This window comes from Alligator mississippiensis, chromosome 3 (genome assembly GCF_030867095.1).
Source record: "Alligator mississippiensis isolate rAllMis1 chromosome 3, rAllMis1, whole genome shotgun sequence".
NCBI lineage: Eukaryota > Metazoa > Chordata > Crocodylia > Alligatoridae > Alligator > Alligator mississippiensis.
In genome coordinates this window covers 132,081,217-132,102,235 of record NC_081826.1, presented here as the reverse complement: position 1 = coordinate 132,102,235, position 21,019 = coordinate 132,081,217, and the positions used below count along the sequence as shown (strand labels likewise).

The following is a 21,019-nucleotide window of genomic DNA, read 5'->3' as shown; positions in this document are numbered from 1 at the left end:
CCTTAATGCTGCATTTATTTATTTATTTATTTATTTACAACAGATTCATCACTGAGGCCTGATTCTGAAAGCTGCTGTTAGACCCTCAGCTGCACCTCCCAGGATCAGGCACTCTGTATGCATTACTAGAAGTTCATATGCTTTTGAGCCAGCAGTCCTTTATGTATAACAGAGTAACATTTTTCCCCAAATCTGTGAGAATACTTTATGTAAAATGGATACGTGCAATCTCTTGCTTTTTGTTTGATAGCATTTGTAGTAGCAACTAATAGCCAGTAAGGTGAAAAAAATCATGCATTGCAGACTTAGAGGCAGAACCTTTTCTCTTTGAAATTAATTATACAATTCCACCAACCTGAAGGGGGACAGAAGTTTGCCCTGTAAGATGCCATCTGTAGACTTTTTTTTTTTTTAAAGCTTTTTTGTAGCAAATAAGCTTTGGGTGAGTCCCATGAACATGAATCCTGATATGTCATGGGACTGTTTACAGAAGTGAAGTTATTTACAAGCATAAAGGTTTGAAGGATTAGATTTTAATGTGCAAAGGGAATATGGTAGAATATTATATCTCATTTGTTTTGGAAGTTAAAAATACAAGTTCAGACAAACTGATTAGTACTTAATGTCCAAACCTGCTCGAAAGTATTACTTTCTAGGCTCCCTTCCTTTTAATTTGGCTGAAAATTTTCAGAAAGTAGAGAAAATCTGAAGGTGGGGTTTTTTATTATTATTTATTGATAAATATAGTCATGATTTGAGAAGTCAAAGTATAGCATATTTTTATTGCTTGTGATATTGACTTGATAGGAAGGGCAAAGTCTGTCACAGAAAGAGTCACTAGGGGCTAGATTGTGGCAGTATTTCCCACGACCAACTCTCTTCCCACAGATCATGCAGAGGACTCTTCCTAACTAGGGATCTGTTAAGTGGGCAGGAGAATAGTACAATAAGAAATATATTCCATGATTGTACTACTTTCCTATAAATCTACCCCTCCATCCCCCCAACATACTCTCATTTTCTTTCTCAAGATTGTACTACTTAGTTATAAGTACCCCTCTACACTCACTCTTTTGCTCACATTCTCTCCCTCTCATTTCCTAAGCAAAGTTTCCTGATGTTGCTGTCAACTGAAGAACAAATCACTCTCCATTGGATCTCTTGGTAGGGATGGGTTGCCGAGGGAACAGCAAACCTCCACACTTAGGGCTGTGCACAGATGGCCTTCCTGCTGGTCCTCTTGGATCTGTGGATTATATAGGCCAGTTCCACAGTTGGACAAACCCAACACTTTTTCCACCCCGGTTGATTTTTTTTTACATTAACAAGGCAATTGAGCTCCCTTTTTTTTTTTTGAATACGTCAGGTATTACTAGAAAAACAAATCTGGTGTATTGTTTATATTCCTATAATGCTTACTAGCTATTTTAGTAGTCTGTTTTCATTTTTGAATGCGTTAAAAATTTTTCTGTGCATTCATAATGCTTATTAACAGCCTTGTATATAGTCCTCTGAGCTATGTGAGTTAATACTGATGATGTGAAAATGCTGTGGGTTTCTTATCAACTGTAAATCCCATGGCAATGCTTTTATTCTTTTAGCTCTTATTCTGTGTATTTTAACCTGTCAGTAGCAATTTAACAGATTTAGTTGCTGGTAAAACATGGTAAAATTTTATGGGGCACTATTACTATTAATGCATTACATAATTTATACAATGTGTTTATTTACATTGAATAATACATTACCCATAACTTAGTCAAGAAAGTTAATAAATATTAATAATAAGTTGATATTTTCAAGAATTGACTTTTTGTAGCTTTGATTATTTTATCTCTTAATTTGGTGATTTTTTTTTCTTACAGATAAAATTGAAGAAGCACAAAAAGAACTTAATGGGACAGAAGACCAACAAAAAGGTAAAAAAAAAGAGACTTGCTGGAAACAGAGCCGTTAATCCAAATCTTTCTGAAGTCAGTGAAAAGACTTTGCTAAGCTTTGGATCAGGCCCAGAAAATGTACATGTGCAGAGCAGATGCTGTGATCCATAGTGCCCCCAGTCTTGCCAACAGTCCATGTTAACAGTCCCTTTGACTTTGATGAAAATACTGGGGTAGATAAATGTTAGTGTGTGCATAAGTGCTTAACTGAACTGTACTAGCAGTCTGTGATGTGGATTAGATGGCTGTTAATAATTATCTTTTGTCTATGAATAGCAATATCTGATAGGTTCTAATAGATGGCAAGAGGATATTTATCATCAGTTTATTTTTAAGAAATAGATGACCTGTGACGGATGAAATTTGTGCAGCAGAACCTAGAAAGCAGTTAGTAACAGTCATATTGCAAAGCTAACTGGAATAGCATAGGATTTTAATACTTTGCATTATAATTGCAAAGGTATATTTCTCCTTCTTGATGCTGAGTTCTAACTGCCATACTTCTGACCTGCTGGAGATGGTGGACAGCTTGATCTTGGATGCTGTTGTCTGGAAACAGAGTTGATTATTTTTGACATAATGAGTTTTGTAACTTTTTATAGGTCTTTTAGTTGCAGACTTTTTTATTGTACCCTGTCTGTACTTTGAAGACTGTCTGTCAGCATCCTGCTGGTGGAGTTTGGCAGATTCAGTAACATTTGCAGCGGACAGTTGGGAGCAAAAAAGAGAATATAACTCAGTCTTCCCTTGGTCCCAGGCCACTGCTCTTTTAGCTGGGCCATGGGGCTTTTGGTATGATGAGAAAGGGAGAATCATCATAAGAGTAGCTGAATGCAAATTTTTTTAGTTGTAATCAAGTCCATGACATTTCACCATATTTTATGAATAGAACAAATAGACAATAGAGATGTGTTAATGAGTAACAATGAAAGCTGCAGCCTAAAGTATTGTATTTGAATATCGTTTGCAAATTCAGAGACCTTTTCATATCAACAAATCAGATTTTCTACCACACTTTACCCAGTTTTGGCATATTATACCACAGCAGATGACAGGCCCCTTTGTATTTTCAAGTGAAAATAAAATGTGAGAAGTCAGGTCTTACTGGGGGGAGCAGGGAGGGTTGTTGTCAGCCTTGGAGATGTAACAGGATTACAATATGTCTCCCTGTGAAAGTTGGGAGAAGGTTGCAAGCAGTAAACACTGGGATGCCAGAGAGCACCACAGCGGATACTGTCTATTGGGAATGTGTGAAGTGTCCATTCAGACATTTGCACCCCAGTCAATTACTACATCAACCTTATCCAATGCTGCGGAGATGTCAACTGTATCAGTCATTTTTTTAAATAGTCATAAAACTTTGCATGCTTGTACACAGATCATTCCAGCTGGTGGAACTGCAGCTGGAAATGACTGGAAATTACTAAAGGAATAAAGTCATTCCTTACAGTTTTTTTATAAAGTATCAGATTAAAAATACCTTACATATGTATTTCTTTTAAAATTCTTATTTCTGTAAATTTCTGATGTTAAGCAGATCACTTGTAGCATGAGAGAATTAAGTGAGTTTATTGATTAAAGTATTCAAATACATACATATTTAAAAAGAAGAAAATAACTATGTAGAAATGAAAAAAGCAGTTTAAAATGGGAAAGCTTTCATATAATTATACGAAAGGTTATAAAGAGTATGCACAGTCACCTAAAATATGACTATATTCTTTCTTTCATTCAGTCTTTTTGTACCTTGGGTATTCAGTTTTGAGATTCTTTAAATCAGTGTCGTTTGCATTTAAATCCATTAAAAATTCCACTAATTTGTATGCATGTTAACTACTGTTCGGTGATGCTGTAAATTATGTTCTAAATTTAATAGGAGCAAATGTTTTGTTAACATAGTCATACCGTTTTTTTAACTAACTGGAATGCTACACTGATCAGGTTTGTAAATGATAATTGTGTGTGTATGGGAAATTTAATTGGCCACAAAAGAAGTACAGATCTTGTGTTTACTTGTATATACTTTACCTTTACATTTACTGTATAAAGTAGTCAAAATATGAGAAAATTGATAGGCTTTTATAAAATGCATAGGAAAAATATTTATAGACAGATTTTACTAGCTATAGAGATTTATGTATTTAGTATAATGCTGTGGCTTGAAAACTAAGATTTAATTTACAGATATCTCCCATACAAGATACAAAGCATATTCGTTTATTCAGTAAACTGAATGAACTCTGGTGCAACAGAAGAAAAAGGTTGGTATTGTCATAGAATCACAGGATTTTCAGTCAGGAGATCTAAGCTCTGTTATGCATTTTATCATGAATATTTTCTGTGTCCTTGGATAAGTTGTTTGGCTATTGTGCCTCTTCCATAAAACGGAAATAATTATCGTACTTACTTTGTAGGATGATGTTATGAGCCTTAAACATTAATCATTTAATGTTTGTAAAATGCTTTTAAAATTGACATTAGAGTAGTACAGAGTTGTTGTTAATCACCAGTAAGATGGAACTTGTGCTGAGTACAGATACTCTTGACGTATCCAAAAATCATTTTCACCATTATGTATTTGGCTTAGCTAATTCTGAAGAAAATCATATTTAAATATTGTAAAGCTAGATGTTGAAGAGGATATGGCTGAAGTTCTTAGGGTCCCATTCTGTGCATCTTACACCAGTAGTATGAAGGCATGGATCAACTATAGAGCAAAATGGTAAATTGTGATATGTTAGAAATCTATGCATTAGAAACGTGATAGAGAGAGAGAGAGACACTTGTGAGGCAGGTTTAACATGTGCTCTTGAATTCATGCAGCTCATGTACAGTGTACTATAGTCAGTTGTCTTGTCTGCTTCTTCTGGCAGATTATCATGTAAGTGTGCGGGCCGGGCCCCGATCCCGCCGCCAAGTGCGAGTCGGGGGGGGCGATCCGCAGCCCATCTTTGCACACGCGGGCTGTGGCCAGTAGCCTGGGCACACGGGGTCGGAGAAAACCGGTGGCGAGCTAGAATTAGTCACAAACGCGTAGTGGTTGATCAAAAGATTATTTACTTACACCCAAAGATGGTAGTGGTGTATGCTGGACAGCTTTCCAGGTGTAGCTCCGCTTAAATCCTCGTTGGAGGACTACGACAAATTCTTTCCCACGGAGTTGTTTAGGCTCCGCGGGTTCGGCAGTTCTTTCCCACGGAGTTGTCGAAGCTCCTTTGGCCATCCGGTTCCCAGGCCCCAGAGTTGTTTAAGCTCCGTGGGTTCAAAAATTGGGTTTACAGGAAAGGGATACGTCTAGGATTGCGCTCGGCGACGGGGAGAGTCTAGAGGCGGTTCGGTCTTTTGTTCCCCCCTCCGGAGTTGTTAAAGCTCTGTGGGTTCGGTTATTAAGCCTCTATTGCCTGCTTAAGAGAGGCACGTTGGGTCCGCAATGGTCCACGTCGCTTAGAGACCTTCACACAGCGTGAAGTCTCCTCCTCCTGGAGTTCGTAAAGTCCTCCAGTTTTCCTCTCTCTCCGACTTGGGCGGAAGCTACCCAAGCCTTTTGTACGGCTAGCAAGCCAATAGCTAGCCACCACGTGTGCCTACATTTAGAACCGGCCAATAATGTGGCGCAAATCTAAATACAAATGGCGGGAACTCCTTTGCAACGTGCATCACTAGTATGCAGCAAAGAAATGCACCCTACAAAGAAGCTACAAAACGGCAGGAAAGCCTTTTGCATCCGGAGCTCCCCTCCACAGCAGAGAATTCCGCCATGCAAAGAAACTATAATTTGGCGGGAAAAATAATTTAGCGGTGCCGAAGCACACACAAACAAAAACCACAACTTTGGGTTGTGACAGTAAGGTGTCCTCAGCTTGATGTATCTTTCCTAAAATAGAACATTAAAAACAGAAAAGTAAAATTCTTTAGGAGGAGATGAGACCATTGGTTCATACTAATATAACATAGGTTGTTAAACATGTTACAACCCCCAGGCCAGATCCAGTCCACCAAGATGAGTCATCCATCCTATGGGGCTTCTTGAGGCCTGGAAAGATCTATCTCCAGATCCAGCCTGCAGGGTTACAAAATCTGTTAGTGCCCAGGGAATTAGCACTGCCACTGTCCACCTTTTGCAGAATTTCTAGGTTGAGCAGTGGTGTTAACTCGCTGGGTGCTGTTTACTCTATTGGTGAATGTGTACGTTGAGATCCCCCTGGGGATGCGTTTCAGTGGAAGCAGGTGAACAGTGGCAGTTGCTGTGGGATCCTGGTTTTCCCTGATAAAAAAAATCGCAAATTCTCTCATAAAACCCCCAAAATCCGTAATTAAAATGAAAGTGCCCCTCATCCCTCACCCACAGACCCTACTACCCCAGTCCTGTTGGAGGGGGCTCCCAGATGCCAGGGCTATGGGGCCAAGGACCCAGGACCACAGCCCCTTGCCCCTGGCAGGAGGCAACAGATGCTGCAACAGAGCAGAGCCTGACTCCCCCCCCCTCCCCCCACCTGCCTGCTGCAGGCTTGGATAGGGGCTGATCCCCACTGCCGTGTGCACGCCAGGGGGAGGGGGGACCCATGCCCCCCAGATATGTACATGGGGTTGGGGCTGCCCACTGGGTTGGGGCCAGCTGGGCAGTGCCTGGGGCTTGGGGCCACAATGTGCGGCCACAGAGTCCTGGCGGGGATGGGGCAGCAGGTGGTTCATCCAGGGGGTGGGGCCGACTCCTCACCACTGTGCATGCTCCCAGGGGGCATCAGGGACCTGTGCTCTCCAGATGTGTGTGGGGAGGGGGCATGAAGGCTATACTCTGCAGACTTGGGCATGGGGGCTGCTTACTGCCGCTGCATGCACTCCCAGGGGGGGAAGGGGTGGCCCATGTGCCCCAGATCTGTGTGCAGGGTGAGGGCTACACACTGCTCGTGCTTCAGGCTCGTGCTTCTGGCCCTGCTGCCCTCCCCCAGGGCCTCCGCAGCCCAGTATATGCAACCCGGCAGTGCAGGAAGCTATCTGCTGCAAGCTCTGTGCTGCCCTAGTGATGTGTCTCTTGCCTGCATGGCTGCAGTAGGGGCAGCAGTGCAGGGTTGCGTGCAGAACTTGCAGCGGCAGGCAGCTTCCTGTGTGGCTCCGCTGTTCCCTGCCATGGCAGGTACGACATGCTGGGCTGCAGAGGCCCTGGAGGAGGGCAGCAGGTCCAGAAGCACAAGCCTGAAGCACGAGCCGCGTGCAGCCCCCACCTTGCACACAGATCTGGGGGGCATGGGCCACCCCTTTCTGCCTGGGAGTGCATGCAGTGGCAGGGAGCAGCCCCCCCTGCCCAAGTCTGCAGAGTATAGCCTTCATGCCCCCACCCCACACACATCTGAGGAGCACAGGTCCCCTATGCCATCTGGGAGCATGCGCAGTGGTAGGGAGCCGGCCCCATCCCAGTCCCCACCAGGGCTCTGTGGCCGCACATTGTGGCCCCAAGCCTCAGGCACTGCCCAGCTGGACAGCAGCCCCAACCCTGCCCAACTCCCTCCCTCCCTCCCTACGGGGGCCTCAACTCTACCAGCCTGCAGGGAGCTCTTTGAAAACTGCAAAATATGTGGGTTTCTCTGGTAAAATGAGAAATCCATGTTTGCCTCCAGTAAAAGGTAAAATCTGTGGTTTACTCCATTTTTCTTTGGGAAACAGAAAACCTGGATCCCTGGTGTTAACTCCCCCACCAATACGGTGGGCAATGGCAGCAGCAAGGGTAATGCCAGTCACTGGTTAATGCTGCTTCCACCCTTCCTCCCACCCAGATGTGGATCTTTTGGTTGACAAGAAGCCTTGTGGACTGGATCTTTCCCTCCAACCAAACAAGTTTGATACCCCTAATGTTACCATCTTGGCTACCTGAACAGAGGAAAAAGGACCTACAGAGCCAGGAGACCACCCTGGAAAGGTGTCATTTGATGTTTCTCCTAAGAGCATCTTGCTATTACTTCCTTGCTATGGTTGCTTTGAATTGAATGCTGTATTTGTTTGGAGGGATGGGTGGTGGGAGAGTTGTACAGTTTGGGGACAGCTACAGTTTGACTGGAGGTGGGTGTGGGAATGGGAGGGACGATAGGGGACAAGGGGGGGATCTCGCCTGGATCTGAGTCAAGGGAGTAAGAGTAGGTGAGCATGGCAGGATGGTGTGGTAAGAAGAAATGTTTTAAACCTAGATGTGAATTTGCATTGGGAAGCATGTTTAGGATTGGCTGAAGGGTTTGCTCTTATGGATGATAGGCAGGGAAGCAGTGGAGTTTTCAAGTTTTGGGACGTCATTTGGGATGTTTCTTATTTGTTGGTTGTTTGTTATTTATTGTAGCCACTGAGCATTTCTGGATAGGGCGGTGATATTAATCTAAGTAGTTGATAATAATTAGTGAAGTGCTTAAGAAGGACTTCCGTATCTGGGGTTCTGCAGTAGTCAGTCTTGTCACCTCTTTTGTTCAGTGTATGCAAGTCGCTGGGTAAAATCAAACTGTAATTGAAAACCTCTTTATTAGTAGTATGTTGGTGACACTGAGCTCTGTTTTCTTATCAGGCATGGATAGTCCTCTTTACTACTTGCTGCTTTTGGACACAGAAACAATGGCATTAATCAAAAATGCCTTCCTTTCCCTTTATATTGCAGGAGACTCTGCCTTTACTTCTCAAAGGAGGACATAATTACAATGACATATGCTTTCTTTATATTTCTCTCACCCTTTGAGATTATCTTCACAGGCGTAAAGACTAGATGTTATTTATTTGTGGCTATGTTTGTTTTTATTATACACAAATGTTTGAAATCTTTAAAAAGTTAGGTTTAAGTCTCTGTTTGCCCTGGAGTATTCTTAGTTTGCACTAGCAACTAGATTGTTCCAAGCCCTGAGTTAACGTGGTTGTTCTCTTTTTTTTTTTTTTTTTTAAATACTTCAAAACTATAACCTAACAACTATGTTTTGTGTGTTTCTTTTCTTAATATCTGGTTTCATAGAGTTTGTGTTCCTGGAACATAGTTATAATTTATACAACTAGCTTTTTACTTAAGTGATTTCGGATACATCAAACTAAGGCTGTAAATAAAGATGAAATATCATTCTAAAATATGCTATAGTGCAAATAGGGATTATAGGTTTTATAGGTTATAGGTAGGAGTTACTGGGTGAAAGTTTTGCAGGGTGGCAGACTACGTGAAGTCCCCTTTGGCTATACAATGTCAAATTCCAAAAACAGACTTGTTAGCTTTTTGTGTGCTCCTTCTAATAATAATGATGATGATGTATAGACTTTTATTTTTTTTTCTAAGATGTTCCTAGTTTAATCCTTGCTCTCATTGAAATCTATGAGAAAATTTCCAATGACTAAAGTGAGGGCAGGATGAGGCCTTTACAGCACCGATCCTCTCACTTCACTGCTTTTCCCTTTGTCAGGTAGATGAATAATTCCTATTATTTACATTTTACAGTTAGGGAAACTTAGAAATGGGGAGTAATGACTTACCAACTCCATTGTGGGGTAGATGGGGGGATGACAATGGAGAACAGGGATTCTAACTTTGGATTTAACAAACTCCTTACTATCTGCCTAGACGACAAATATATGGCTACGTCTGAAGTTTTTATTTCTGGAGAGAACTTACTTTAGTGAGTTGGTAAATGTATCTAGTATAGATTACTAGCAGTTGAAATTTGCTTCCTGAATCCATTGCTGGTACTAGACTAGACATAGAAAGAGCTTCTACTGTTATGACAATTAGGAAGACCAACAGATTTACCATTTTAAATTTAACATATTCTCTTCAGCTATTGTGATCATTTTGTTATAGCATTAATGCAATATTAGAGTAATAGGGGTTCTGACTTTTTTTTGTTAACGATAGCAAAACTTTTGGAATGACAGTGCAACAAATGTAGGATTGTAGCCTGCATATATCGCATTATTTTCAAAGAGCCACTGCAGAAGTTAACAGACCCTAATGTCCTGACAGCAAAAGAAAAGAGATTCTTTCAAAACTTCAGTCTGTGTTCCATGACATGTATCCCAAATAGGTTTTGTGCATCTCACACACCAGATTTGAGGATGTGCGGATGATCTTAATCATAGCTATTGTGCATCACATCGATCTGTTTATGTGGCCTCGGTGGGCAGGTATTATGTTGAAATGGGTAGGAATCTGGAGAGATGGGAAAGATCACTTGTGAAGCATTTCTGTCTGAGATCGGAACAAACATGTTTTTCAGGTACTAGTATACCAAATTGATCTCCTAGAATTCCACCATCCCGGTCTTTTTTTTTTTTTTTTAAGCAGCATGTATATTTAGATATGTATAGTAAATGAATGGATTGCCAGTTACATCCCACAAGAACTGGCAGAAGCAAGCAACTGCAATGAATAATTTGGGGATTTTGTTAGCCTCCTCCATTGTGCTCCAAATTACATGCGATTACCAGGAATCCAGGTTTTCTGTTTGTGGAAAAACACATTTTCTTCTTTAAATGGAGGGAAACGTGGGAAACCACAGGTTTCCTGTTCCAGGGTGATAGAATTCCAGCTTGCAAGGAGCTGCTTGGGGCTGGCGGGAGTAGGACATAGGGGGCAGGGAGCGCTATATGTATGTAGGCACATATACATGCACGTTGCAGCCAGGGAGAGTGGTGGAGAGCAGCTCCGTCAAGGTAAGTCTGTGGGGAAGGAGGCCCGGGGGGATAAGTTGAAGTAATGGGAGGAGGCACAGGCCCTGTGTTGTGGGGGTGGGGGAAACAAGGTGACGCGGCAAGGGGACATGTGCTCCCTGAGATTTCTGTGCCCACAACAGGGTGTGGGGCTGCAGCCAGGCTGGACCAGCTCCAGGCAGGAGCCACCTCTGCAACTCAGTGTGGGGGCACTGGTGTGGGAGGCAGCGCTGCCATGGCCACCAAGGTGAGGCGCCCCCTGCCTGCCCAGCAGCAGCAGGGGGGCCCAACTCTGCACCACTGCTGCCACACCTCAGCTTGACAGCACGGCTCTCACTTGAATGCCAGGTCCCGCCCACTGGGCCATGGAGGCAGCTCCTGCCTGTAGCTGATCTGGCCCAGTTGCAGCCCTGTGCCCCCTGTGGGCCCAGAAATTGGGGGGGGGGGGCATGTGCCCTTCCCATGTGTCGCCTGTGCCCACACCTCCCCTTTCCCACACACAGGGTGGTTGGGGCTTGGGGGCAGTGAGACAGGAGTGAAGGGCTCTAGCAGGTTTGGGAGGGGCTGTGGGGAGTGAGGGGCACTGGCAGGGCCAGGTGAACTGCGGGTATGGAGTGAGGTACAATGGCATGGGCAGAGGCAAGGTGCAGGCATATCAAGTCTGCTCAGTACCTCAAAGCAACAGGAGGAATAGCTGCAGTTGAACCCGTGTCCTGGTGAGAGAAGGGGGGGAGGGGGCTCTGATTTTTTTGATAAAACAAACTAAAATCAAATGCCAAAATGTATAGATATTTAGAATTTACCTTCTTACAAGTATTGAGGAACTGGTAGGCTTCCCAATTGCTTTAAAATTGTAAATGTATCATTGTGTTCAACTGGTACTTATATATATAGTGGTGTTTCATTTTAATCATGGAAAAACACACTTTTGGGTTTTCTAAATCAGAGAGTTGGTGACTTTTATCTGCAGACAAGGTTCTTTGGGTAGATGTGATATCTCTTATTAGACCAACTAAATAGTTGGAAAAATTGTTCTTTGCAAGCTTTCGGGCACAAACACCCTTCTTCAGGCATAGGCAAAGAATGCCAGAGAGTCTGTCTATGCCTGAAGAAGGGTGTTTGTGCCCGAAAGCTTGCAAAGAACAATTTTTCAAACTATTTAGTTGGTCTAATAAAAGATATCACATCTACCCGAATGACTTTTATCAGAGACTTTGAGATTTTTAAAAAGAGAAAACCAGGATCCCTGGTGATTACCAAGTCTGTTCATGCTTTTTGCATGTTTTTCTGATTTAGGGTTTCTGTTCTTTTTAGTTGGGCCTCGACCAAAAGTGAGGGAAATTTTAAAGATGGCAGATAAAACACAGAGTACCAAGAAGAAAATATAAAGGCTCCTTTTGCATCAAGGCATTGAGACATGGCTTAGCTATGGTCTGTCAAAGTAACCTAAAAGTTATGGAAAGTCATGGACCAATCCAGAACTAATGGGGAGTAGTATCTAGTTCTTTTTGTTATAAAAAGGAATATACTTGCACCACTTTTTCACCCGCAGGATTTAATGTCCCTGCTGATTCAGATGCCTGGACCTGCTAGAATGCCACTGAATTAACTTCTTTTGCTCTCATTAAGGCCATGAAGCCATTTAAAATTGAGCTTAAATAAGTTAGAGCTAAAATTGCTCCCATTTAACATTATGGCTGTTAATTCTTATACTGTTTGTTACTCCCCACCTTTCCTTAATGAGTCCAGGCAGAGTGGATGTTAATTGAGCCCAGCTTTTTCAAATGGAAGAATGTAATGGAGAACATAAAAAAACCCAGAGACTATGACTAAGAGACTTCTTGGCTAAACATAATTATGTACAAAGGGAACTTGGATACCATTTTTGTTCCTTTCATTTTCTTTTTTTTCCTTCAAAATTCACAGTTGGGAAATTGTATAGAGACAGTATTTCTGTACTGCTGCCTGAAACCAGGCAGCAGTTGCTGCCTTCTAGTACAGGTTACCTTTTTTCTCGCTCTCAAAAGGGCAGTTGAAGTTCAGTGACCCTACAAATGATACTGTTGGTGTTGTTATTTTATGTGCAATATTAAGAAACTACACTTGGTATCAAATGTCACATTTCATTCAGTATCTTGCGTGTTAGAAGGAAAAGGAAAAAAGCTCTCTCTAGGACAAAATCTTCCATTTCACTTTAGACTTTCATGTGAAAGTAGAGGGTTTTAAAATAAATGTGTAATGCAATGTTATATAGCATACCTGTTCAACAGTTGATAATAGAATTTCTCAGTTGAGGCTTTAAGATTGCATTTGTGATCAAATGTTAGTTGTTTATTTTTGTTTCTTGGCCATTGTTTACATTGCACTTGAACAATTGCAAGAAACTTCTAGTAGCCCTAAATTTTAGGGTAGCAATTCATAGATAGATTTCGTAGACATTAGGGTCTGGAAGGAACTTTGTGAGATCATCGAGTCCAGCCCCCCTGCCAGAGGCAGGAAGTCTGCAGGGATTCATAGATGCTAGGGTTTGAAGGGACCTCAATAGATCATCGAGTCCGACCCCCTGCATAGGCAGGAAAGAGTGCTGGGTTCAGGTGACCCCAGCTAGACGCTTATCTAACCTCCTCTTGAAGACCCCCAGGGTAGGGGAGAGTACCACCTCCCTTGCGAGCCCGTTCCAGACCTTGGCCACTCGAACTGTGAAGAAGTTCTTCCTAATGTCTAGTGTAAATCTGCTCTCTGCTAGCTTGTGGCCATTATTTCTTGTAACCCCCGGGGGTGCCTTGGTGAATAAATACTCACCAATTCCTTTCTGTGCCCCCTTGATGAACTTAAAGGCAGCCACAAGGTCACCTCTCAACCTTCTCTTGCGGAGGCTGAAGAGGTCCAGGTGCCCCAGTCTCTCCTCATAGGGCTTGGCCTGCAAGCCCTTAACCATATGAGTGGCCCTTCTCTGGACCCTCTCCAGGTTATCCACATCCCTCTTGAAGTGTGGCGCCTAAAACTGCACACAGTATTCCAACTGCGGTCTGACCAGCACCCAATAGAGGGGAAGTATCACTTCCTTGGATCTGTTCGTCATGCATCTGCTGATGCACGATAAAGCGCCATTAACTTTTCTGATGGCTTCATCACACTGCCGACTCATGTTCATCTTGGAGTCCACTAGGACTCCAAGATCCCTTTCCACTTCCGTTCCACCAAGCAGGTCATTTCCTAGGCAGTAGGTGTGCTGGACATTTTTCCTCCCTAGGTGCAGCACTTTGCACTTCTTCTTGTTGAACTGCATTCTATTGTTTTCTGCCCATATGTCCAACCTGTCCAGGTCTGCTTGTAGTTGCTCCCTGCCCTCCGGCATGTCCACTTCTCCCCACAGTTTTGTGTCATCTGCAAACTTGGACAGAGTACACTTCACTCCCTCGTCCAAGTCACTGATGAAGATATTGAAGAGTATCGGTCCAAGGACCGAGCCCTGCGGGACCCCACTGCCCACACCCTTCCAGGTCGATACCGACCCATCCACTACGACTCTCTGGTTGCAACCCTTTAGCCAATTGGCCACCCACCGGACCATGTAGATAATCCCAGCAAGATAAGTGTCCAAATGCCTTTTGAATGAGTCCGGAGTAGGTGCTTGGACCACCTCTGGTAGGAGTCTGTTCCAGACCTTGGACACATGGAATGTAAAGATGTTTTTCGTTATATCAAATCTGAATTGGCCTTCTAGAAGTTTGTGGCCATTAGACCTCATTATCCCTTGGGGAGCCCTGGTGAACAACTGTTCTCCCAGATCCTGATGCCACCCCCCTTATATACTTATAGGCGGTCACCAAGTCCCCCCTGAGCCTTCTCTTTGCCAGGTTGAAGAGTCCCATATCCCTCAGCCTCTCCTCATAAAGCTTTTTCTCTTGGCCTTTGATCATACAGGTGGCTGTCCTCTGGATTCTCTTGAACTTATCCACGTCCTTTCTGAAATGGGGGGCCCAAAACTGGATGTAGTACTCCAGCTGTGGCCTTGCTAAGGCCAAGTAAAGCAGGAGGATGACGTCCCTGGTTTTGCTCGAGATGCATTGGTAGATGCATGCCAGAGTTTGGTTTGCTCCATCAGCCATAGCATTGCATTGAGGGCTCATGTTCATCTTGTGGCCAATCAAGACCGTCAAGTCCCTTTCGATCACGGTGCTAGTGAGCGTAGCACTGCTGAGCCTATAAGTATGATGTTGGTTTTTTCTCCCAAGGTGGAGTACTCTGCATTTCTCTATGTTGAATGCCATCAAATTTTGGTCTACCCACTTTGCCAGGTCGGCCTGTATCCCCAGCCTGTCCTCCAGCATGACTGCCTTCCCCCATAGTTTAGTGTTGTCTGCGAACTTTGCCAGTTCATATCTGACTCCCGAGTCCAGGTCATTAATGAAGATATTGAAGAGTACTGGCCTGAGTACTGAGCTCTGAGGGACTCCACTGGTAACCTTGCGCCACGTTGACTTGTTCCCATCAACTAGTACCCTTTGGGTCCAACCCTGGAGCCAGTTCCCCACCTATTGGGCCATGAGATGGTCGAGGCCACAGTTCCCCAGCTTGGCCGTGAGGACATCATGGGAGACCAAGTCAAAGGCCTTCTTGAAGTCTAGATAAATGACATCAAGCTCGTCTCCCTTGTCCAGGCACATAAGTCCTAAGCCTCCTGGCAACATGCGCAAGGTGGCGAAAGCCTCCAGCAAGGCAGCAGCCCTCGACTTCAGGAGGGCAGACTTTAATGAGGTGAGAAAACTAGTGGGGGAAGCACTGAGGTCCCAGAGCAGGAGGGGGTTGAGTGTCCAGGAGGAGTGGTTGTTCCTTAAGGAGACAATCCTCCAAGCTCAAAGGGAAGTAATCCCTACGCGAGTCAAAGGGGGCAAGAGAGCACAAAGGCCCCCATGGCTCACCAAAAGCATCCGGGAACGTCTCCAAACAAAAAAGGAGGTGTACACCCATTGGAAGGGAGAGACCATCACAAGAGAGGACTATACCTTGGTAGCTTGGGAATGTAGGGGGGCGGTCAGAAAGGCCAAGGCGGAAATGGAGCTGGGACTAGCAACCCAGATCAACGACAACAAGAAGTCCTTTTTCAAATACAGAGGGGGGCAAAAAAAGGTGCCAGGTAACGTGGGGCCTCTGCAGGACACGCTAGGAAATCTGGTCATCTCACCTGATGGTAAAGCTGACATATTCAACAATTTCTTTGCCTTCGTATTTCTGAGGAGGGACCTGGATATCTCCCCCACTGGCACCCCCAAGGACCCTGTGGGTGGCACACCCAGGCCTAGGGTTAATGAGGATCTTGTCAGGGAACTTCTGGAGGGACTAGATGTATTTAAATCTGCAGGTCTTGATGATCTCCACCCCAGAGTGCTGAAGGAAGTAGTAGGGGTCATTGTGGGACCTCTGGCACAGCTCTACGAGCACTCATGGCACTCGGGTAATGTGCCAGAGGACTGGAAAAGGGCCAATGTGGTCCCCGTCTTCAAAAAAGGGAGGAAGGAGGACCCAGAAAACTATAGCCCCGTGAGTCTTACCTTGGTGCTGGAGAAGCTTTTCGAAAGAATTATCCTGTTACATGTCCAGGAAGGGCCAGCAGGAGAGGTTATGCTCAGGGGCAACCAGCATGGGTCCATTGTCAAACCAACCTGGTGGCCTTCTATGACCAGGTCACCAAGACCTTGGATGCAGGTGTCGCAGTGGATATAGTCTTTCTGGACTTCAGGAAGGCCTTTGACACGGTCTCTCACCCCATTCTCAGTAAGAAACTAGGAGGCAGTGGTGTTGATGCCTACATGGTCAGATGGGTCACTAACTGGCTGGAGGGCCGCACCCAGAGGGTGGTGGTGGATGGGTCTTATTCAACCTGGAGGGATGTGGGCAGTGGGGTTCCCCAGGGTTCGGTCCTTGGGCCCGCACTATTCAACATGTTCATCAGTGACTTGGGCGAGGGGGTAGAAAGGACCGTGTTCAAATTCACAGATGACACTAAGATGTGGGATGAAGTGGGTACACTAGTAGGAAGGAACAGGCTGCAAGCAGATCTGGACAGGTTACAGGGGTGGGCCGATGAGAACAGGATGAGGTTCAACACTGACAAGTGAAGGGTAATGCTCCTGGGGAGGAAGAACCAGTGTCACACCTATAGGCTGGGGAACTCCGTTCTCGTCAGTGTTGACAAAAAGGGATCTTGGAGTCATCCTTGATGCCACAATGAATGTAGGCCAACAAAGTGGGGATGCGGTTAGGAAGGCCAACCATACCTTGTCGTGCATTCACAAATGCATCTCAAGCAGGTCTAAGGAGGTGATCCTCCCCCTCTATGCGACACTGGTCAAGCCGCAGTTGGAGTACTGCGTCCAGTTCTGGGCGCCGCACTTCAGGAGGGATGTGGCCAATATGGAGAGGGTCCAAAGGAGGGCCACCCGCATGATCGGGGTCAGGAGGGCAGGCCCTACGAGGAGAGGCTGAGGTACCTGAACCTGTTCAGCCTCCAAAAGAGAAGGCTGGGAGGGGATCTAGTGGCAGTCTACAAACTAGTCAAGGGAGACCAGCAGCCATTGGGAGAGTCCCTGTTCCCCCAAGCAATCCCAGGAGTTACAAGAAACAACGGACACAAGCTGGCCGAGGGTAGTTTCAGGCTAGACATTAGGAGGCGCTATTTCACTGTCAGGGCAGCTAGGACCTGGAACCAACTTCTAAAAGGAGTGGTGCTGGCTCCTACCCTGGGGATCTTTAAAAAAAGTTTGGACGAACATCTGGCCGTGGTCGTTTGACCCCAGTACTCTTTCCTGCCATGGCAGGGGTTTGGACTAGATGATCTCAGGTCCCTTCCGACCGTACCAACTATGAAACTATGCTAGTCATGATGAGCCCATGATTCCCAGTCTCCTAAAATATTTCCTAGTTCTTGCTCTTTGGTTTAGAATGGCTTTTATTTTCTTTGCAGTAGTATTTACAAGATGCCTTGGAAACCAAGTGACTTCAACAATTTTCATTTATCTCACATTTCAGCTGGTGTGAGAGAAGAGAATTTGGAAAGGGGGGGGGGCGGAAAATCTGGATGACTTTGAACCTCCTTGTAGCACCTTAAACAAAAATGTCACTTCTCTAATAAAGTAGATATCACATGTCAAGTGAAAAAAATATTTTTTAATATGTAGAAACACCCAGGCCCTTAGGGAACATAGTTTTAATTTGAGAAAAGACCTTGGTGGTAGTCTTTTGAAAGATCTGCACATTTTTGACTACCTGCATTCCTTTGGAAAACTTATTAATTTTGAAGAATAAGACATAAAGATACCATGACACACTTTTTTTAGTTCTGTGCTTTTAGCTGAACTTTAAATTCATGTGTAGAGCCTTTCTTAGGAGAGACCTGTTTTCCAGAGAGATTGAGTCCCTGCTGTTGCTTGAATGACAAAAGTATAGATTTAGGAACCTGGGGTGTGCATATCTACGGTGCATTTTTTAATGTTCCTTTAGAATAAATGGGATACCATAAAGTAAACCCTCTACAGTCCATTGAATTATAAGATAACTGTTCACTTAACATTAATGAAGCCAAAAAATGAGTTTTATAGCGTTGCATTAGGGGAAGAATAGATACATTGTGTTTGTTCTTTATTCCTTTCCCTCTGTCTCTCTCTCTCTCTCGCTCTCTCTCTCATGAAGGCCTACAGCTTTCCTTAGGAGAAAAGAGAGTAGGAGCTCTGATAATGCATAGGCTTTGAGACAGGCAATTCTGGGAATTTCTTAAACAGAGCCATTGAGTTCATTCTACCCAGACATTGTGCAATTCATGGGTGAAGGTGAATGCTAAAAAAGAAAAAAAAATCTCTTTTCTTGGTACATTGATTATTTCACTTAGTTCATTTCTGCTTCTTCACATTGTCTGTGTTCTGTTGCTCTTCTTTATGTGCCAGGAGCAAAGTAAAGCTGACAGATTACAGGTCTCTGAATCAATGTGTAGTGATATTGGCAGTTTGCTCCTATTTGGAGTGCAGGATACAGATTGAAACAACGTGTGAGAAGCAGAGTAACCGAGAACAGTAAACAAAAAAAATCAAAACAAGGAAAAGGGGGGAAAGTTGAGTAGGGAAAAAAAAGAGAGAGTAGCTGGAACAAACCAGTGGAGAGCCAAAGACACTTGATGCACCACATACTGGCAGTGCTTCTACTGTACCTGCTTCAGGTGTCCATGTAGCCTACTGCTGCATAACTGTAAGATAGATGTATATAAAAAAATGTTTCAAAGAAATCAGAATAACGATGTTTCTGCAAGAACTATTTGGCTAACTAGGGAAATGACTGGGGGTACAGACAGAAGTGCCAGCTCCCAGCTGCAACTTGGAACATTTTCTGCAAAGGGTTCTGAGTTACAATGTTACCCCAGACCAAACAGAAGTTCACTGATGGTTCGAGGGGGAAGGGAATCTAGCTGTGGGCTGGGAGCCTGCAGCCAGGCTCTTGTTGCAATGGCCACAGCTCTCTGCCAGTGCTGCTGTTTTCAGAAAGGAATGCGGGGAGGGTAACGAAGAGAACTCCTTCTTGGGGCTCCCCAGTTGCTGCTGAAGGGTGGGGTGATTGAATTGGAGCCTGTGCCCCCACCCTGGGGGCAGTCTGAAAAAACCCCAGATTGAATTCCCTCCACTACCTTCCCCCCTCCCATTATGAAAACAGCTACAGGCTGGGTCTGGCTGGCAGACAGAAGTTACAGAAGACACTACATTTTGAAACTTCTTCATTTAATACCTTATGCAATGAGGGGTCAGATTTTCACCTGATCAGCCATTTTTAAGTTGTCTATCGCTGTGGACTTGTGTTTGGTCACAGCTATAAACTGCTTTCTGTGGCTGGATAAGGCAAAAATTGTCACTTCTGTCTGCACCCTGGGTTATCATAGAATCACTTTGGTGTGACCACAGATGAGTTTCTTGTGATTACATGGGAAAGGGTAAAAGGAGAAAGGAAATGGACTTCACATGGGGAGAAATGGGTGAGTTGTTTTTTATTTTCATGTCAATGTTATTTATGTTGTTTGTTTTTGTAAGTTAATGTGTGAATGTGTACTTGGCAAGTGTACCTTGTGAAAGTTGGAAACTATGGTGGGCTCAAAAATGTCTGGCATTCTGTGACTGATAGCTTTACTAGTGTTGTTACTGCTAGAAACATTGACATAGGTAAGTTGATCCTTGAATAATTATAATGACATAAATGCAAATATTTTTCAAGATAAAGATATGACACATTGCAGTACATCAGCACAATTATATAATAGAATTCAGTAGCATAATGTAGGGAGAGGCTGGGCAAGTAGGGCATCAGCCCTATGTGTTGACTTGGGGGAAGGTGCTAGAATGGCCCCACTTCTTCCCCCAGCCCCATTAATTTTTGCCACGGCAGGCAAAAATGGCTGCTTGGCCATAGGAGACAAGCAGGTATAACCCTGTGCAGCCAGTGTACAGGGAACCTATCCTCCCACTGCAACAGCCCAAGCCCACACAGCTATAGCAAAAGCTGCTTCTGCAAGTAAGGCTCTGCTTACTTTCCTTCCCACCCAGGACCCTGGAGGAGCTCGCTATTCCTCTAATGGAATGACTTCAAATAAAGTAGAAGTAAAAAAAGAATATACAAAGAGGTATTTAATAAGTAAAAAAGATGACAACAAGCTTGTTGAGGGCCTTCTTCCCTTTTTAGTGCAAGTATTAAGACATGCAATTAGCAAGCGTAAGATGAATACTGTCACTGCTAATATGCACTTTTATATGGTGCCTTTTTCTTTACTGAGTTTCACAACTTGTAGTAAGGAGTTAAGTATTATGATCCCATAGTTAAGTACTATAGTATAGTTAACTACATTGTATAGTTAAGTACATATTTACAGAAAGTTATAGAACCATAGAAAGTTAGGGTTGGAAGGGACCTCAGGAGGTCTAGCCATGTCTTAAAAACCTCTAAGGATGGAGATTCCACAACATCTCTGGGTCACCTAACCTGCTTCAGTGCTTTACTTACTACCTTGTTTTGTGAGAGAATTTTTCCTGATCTCCAACCTAAACTGCCCTTGCTGCAACTTGAGACCCTTGCTCCTTGTTTTGTCATCTGCCATTACTGAGAACAGTCTAGCTCAGTGGTTCTCAAACTTTGGGTTGTGACCCCCAAATGGGGTTGCAGCATCAACAGATGGGTCATGGGAGTAGGGGTCTGTGGGTTGGGAGTGAGAGGCCATGCTGAGGAAATGGAGCCATAAATGGGGTCATGCTGAGGAAAGGTTTGGGAAGCACTGGTCTAGCTTCATCCTCTCTGGATCCACCCTTCATGTAGTTGAAAGCTGATATTAAATCCCCTCTCACTCTTCTTTTTTTCAGACTAAATAAGCCCAGTTCCCTCAGCCTTTCCTT

General features: G+C 44.1%; 1 protein-coding gene across 5 annotated transcripts in view; it reads left to right on the top strand.

Moving 5' to 3' along the window:
* Positions 1–21,019, top strand: part of HIVEP1 (HIVEP zinc finger 1) — a 204,361-nt gene that overhangs the window by 124,119 nt on the left and 59,223 nt on the right. For all 5 annotated transcript variants that reach the window (XM_059724426.1, XM_059724427.1, XM_019494867.2 and 2 more), the window contains one exon: positions 1,866–1,919. In XM_059724426.1, coding sequence (XP_059580409.1) covers positions 1,866–1,919 — 54 coding nt within the window. The remainder of the gene's footprint in view (positions 1–1,865; positions 1,920–21,019) is intronic.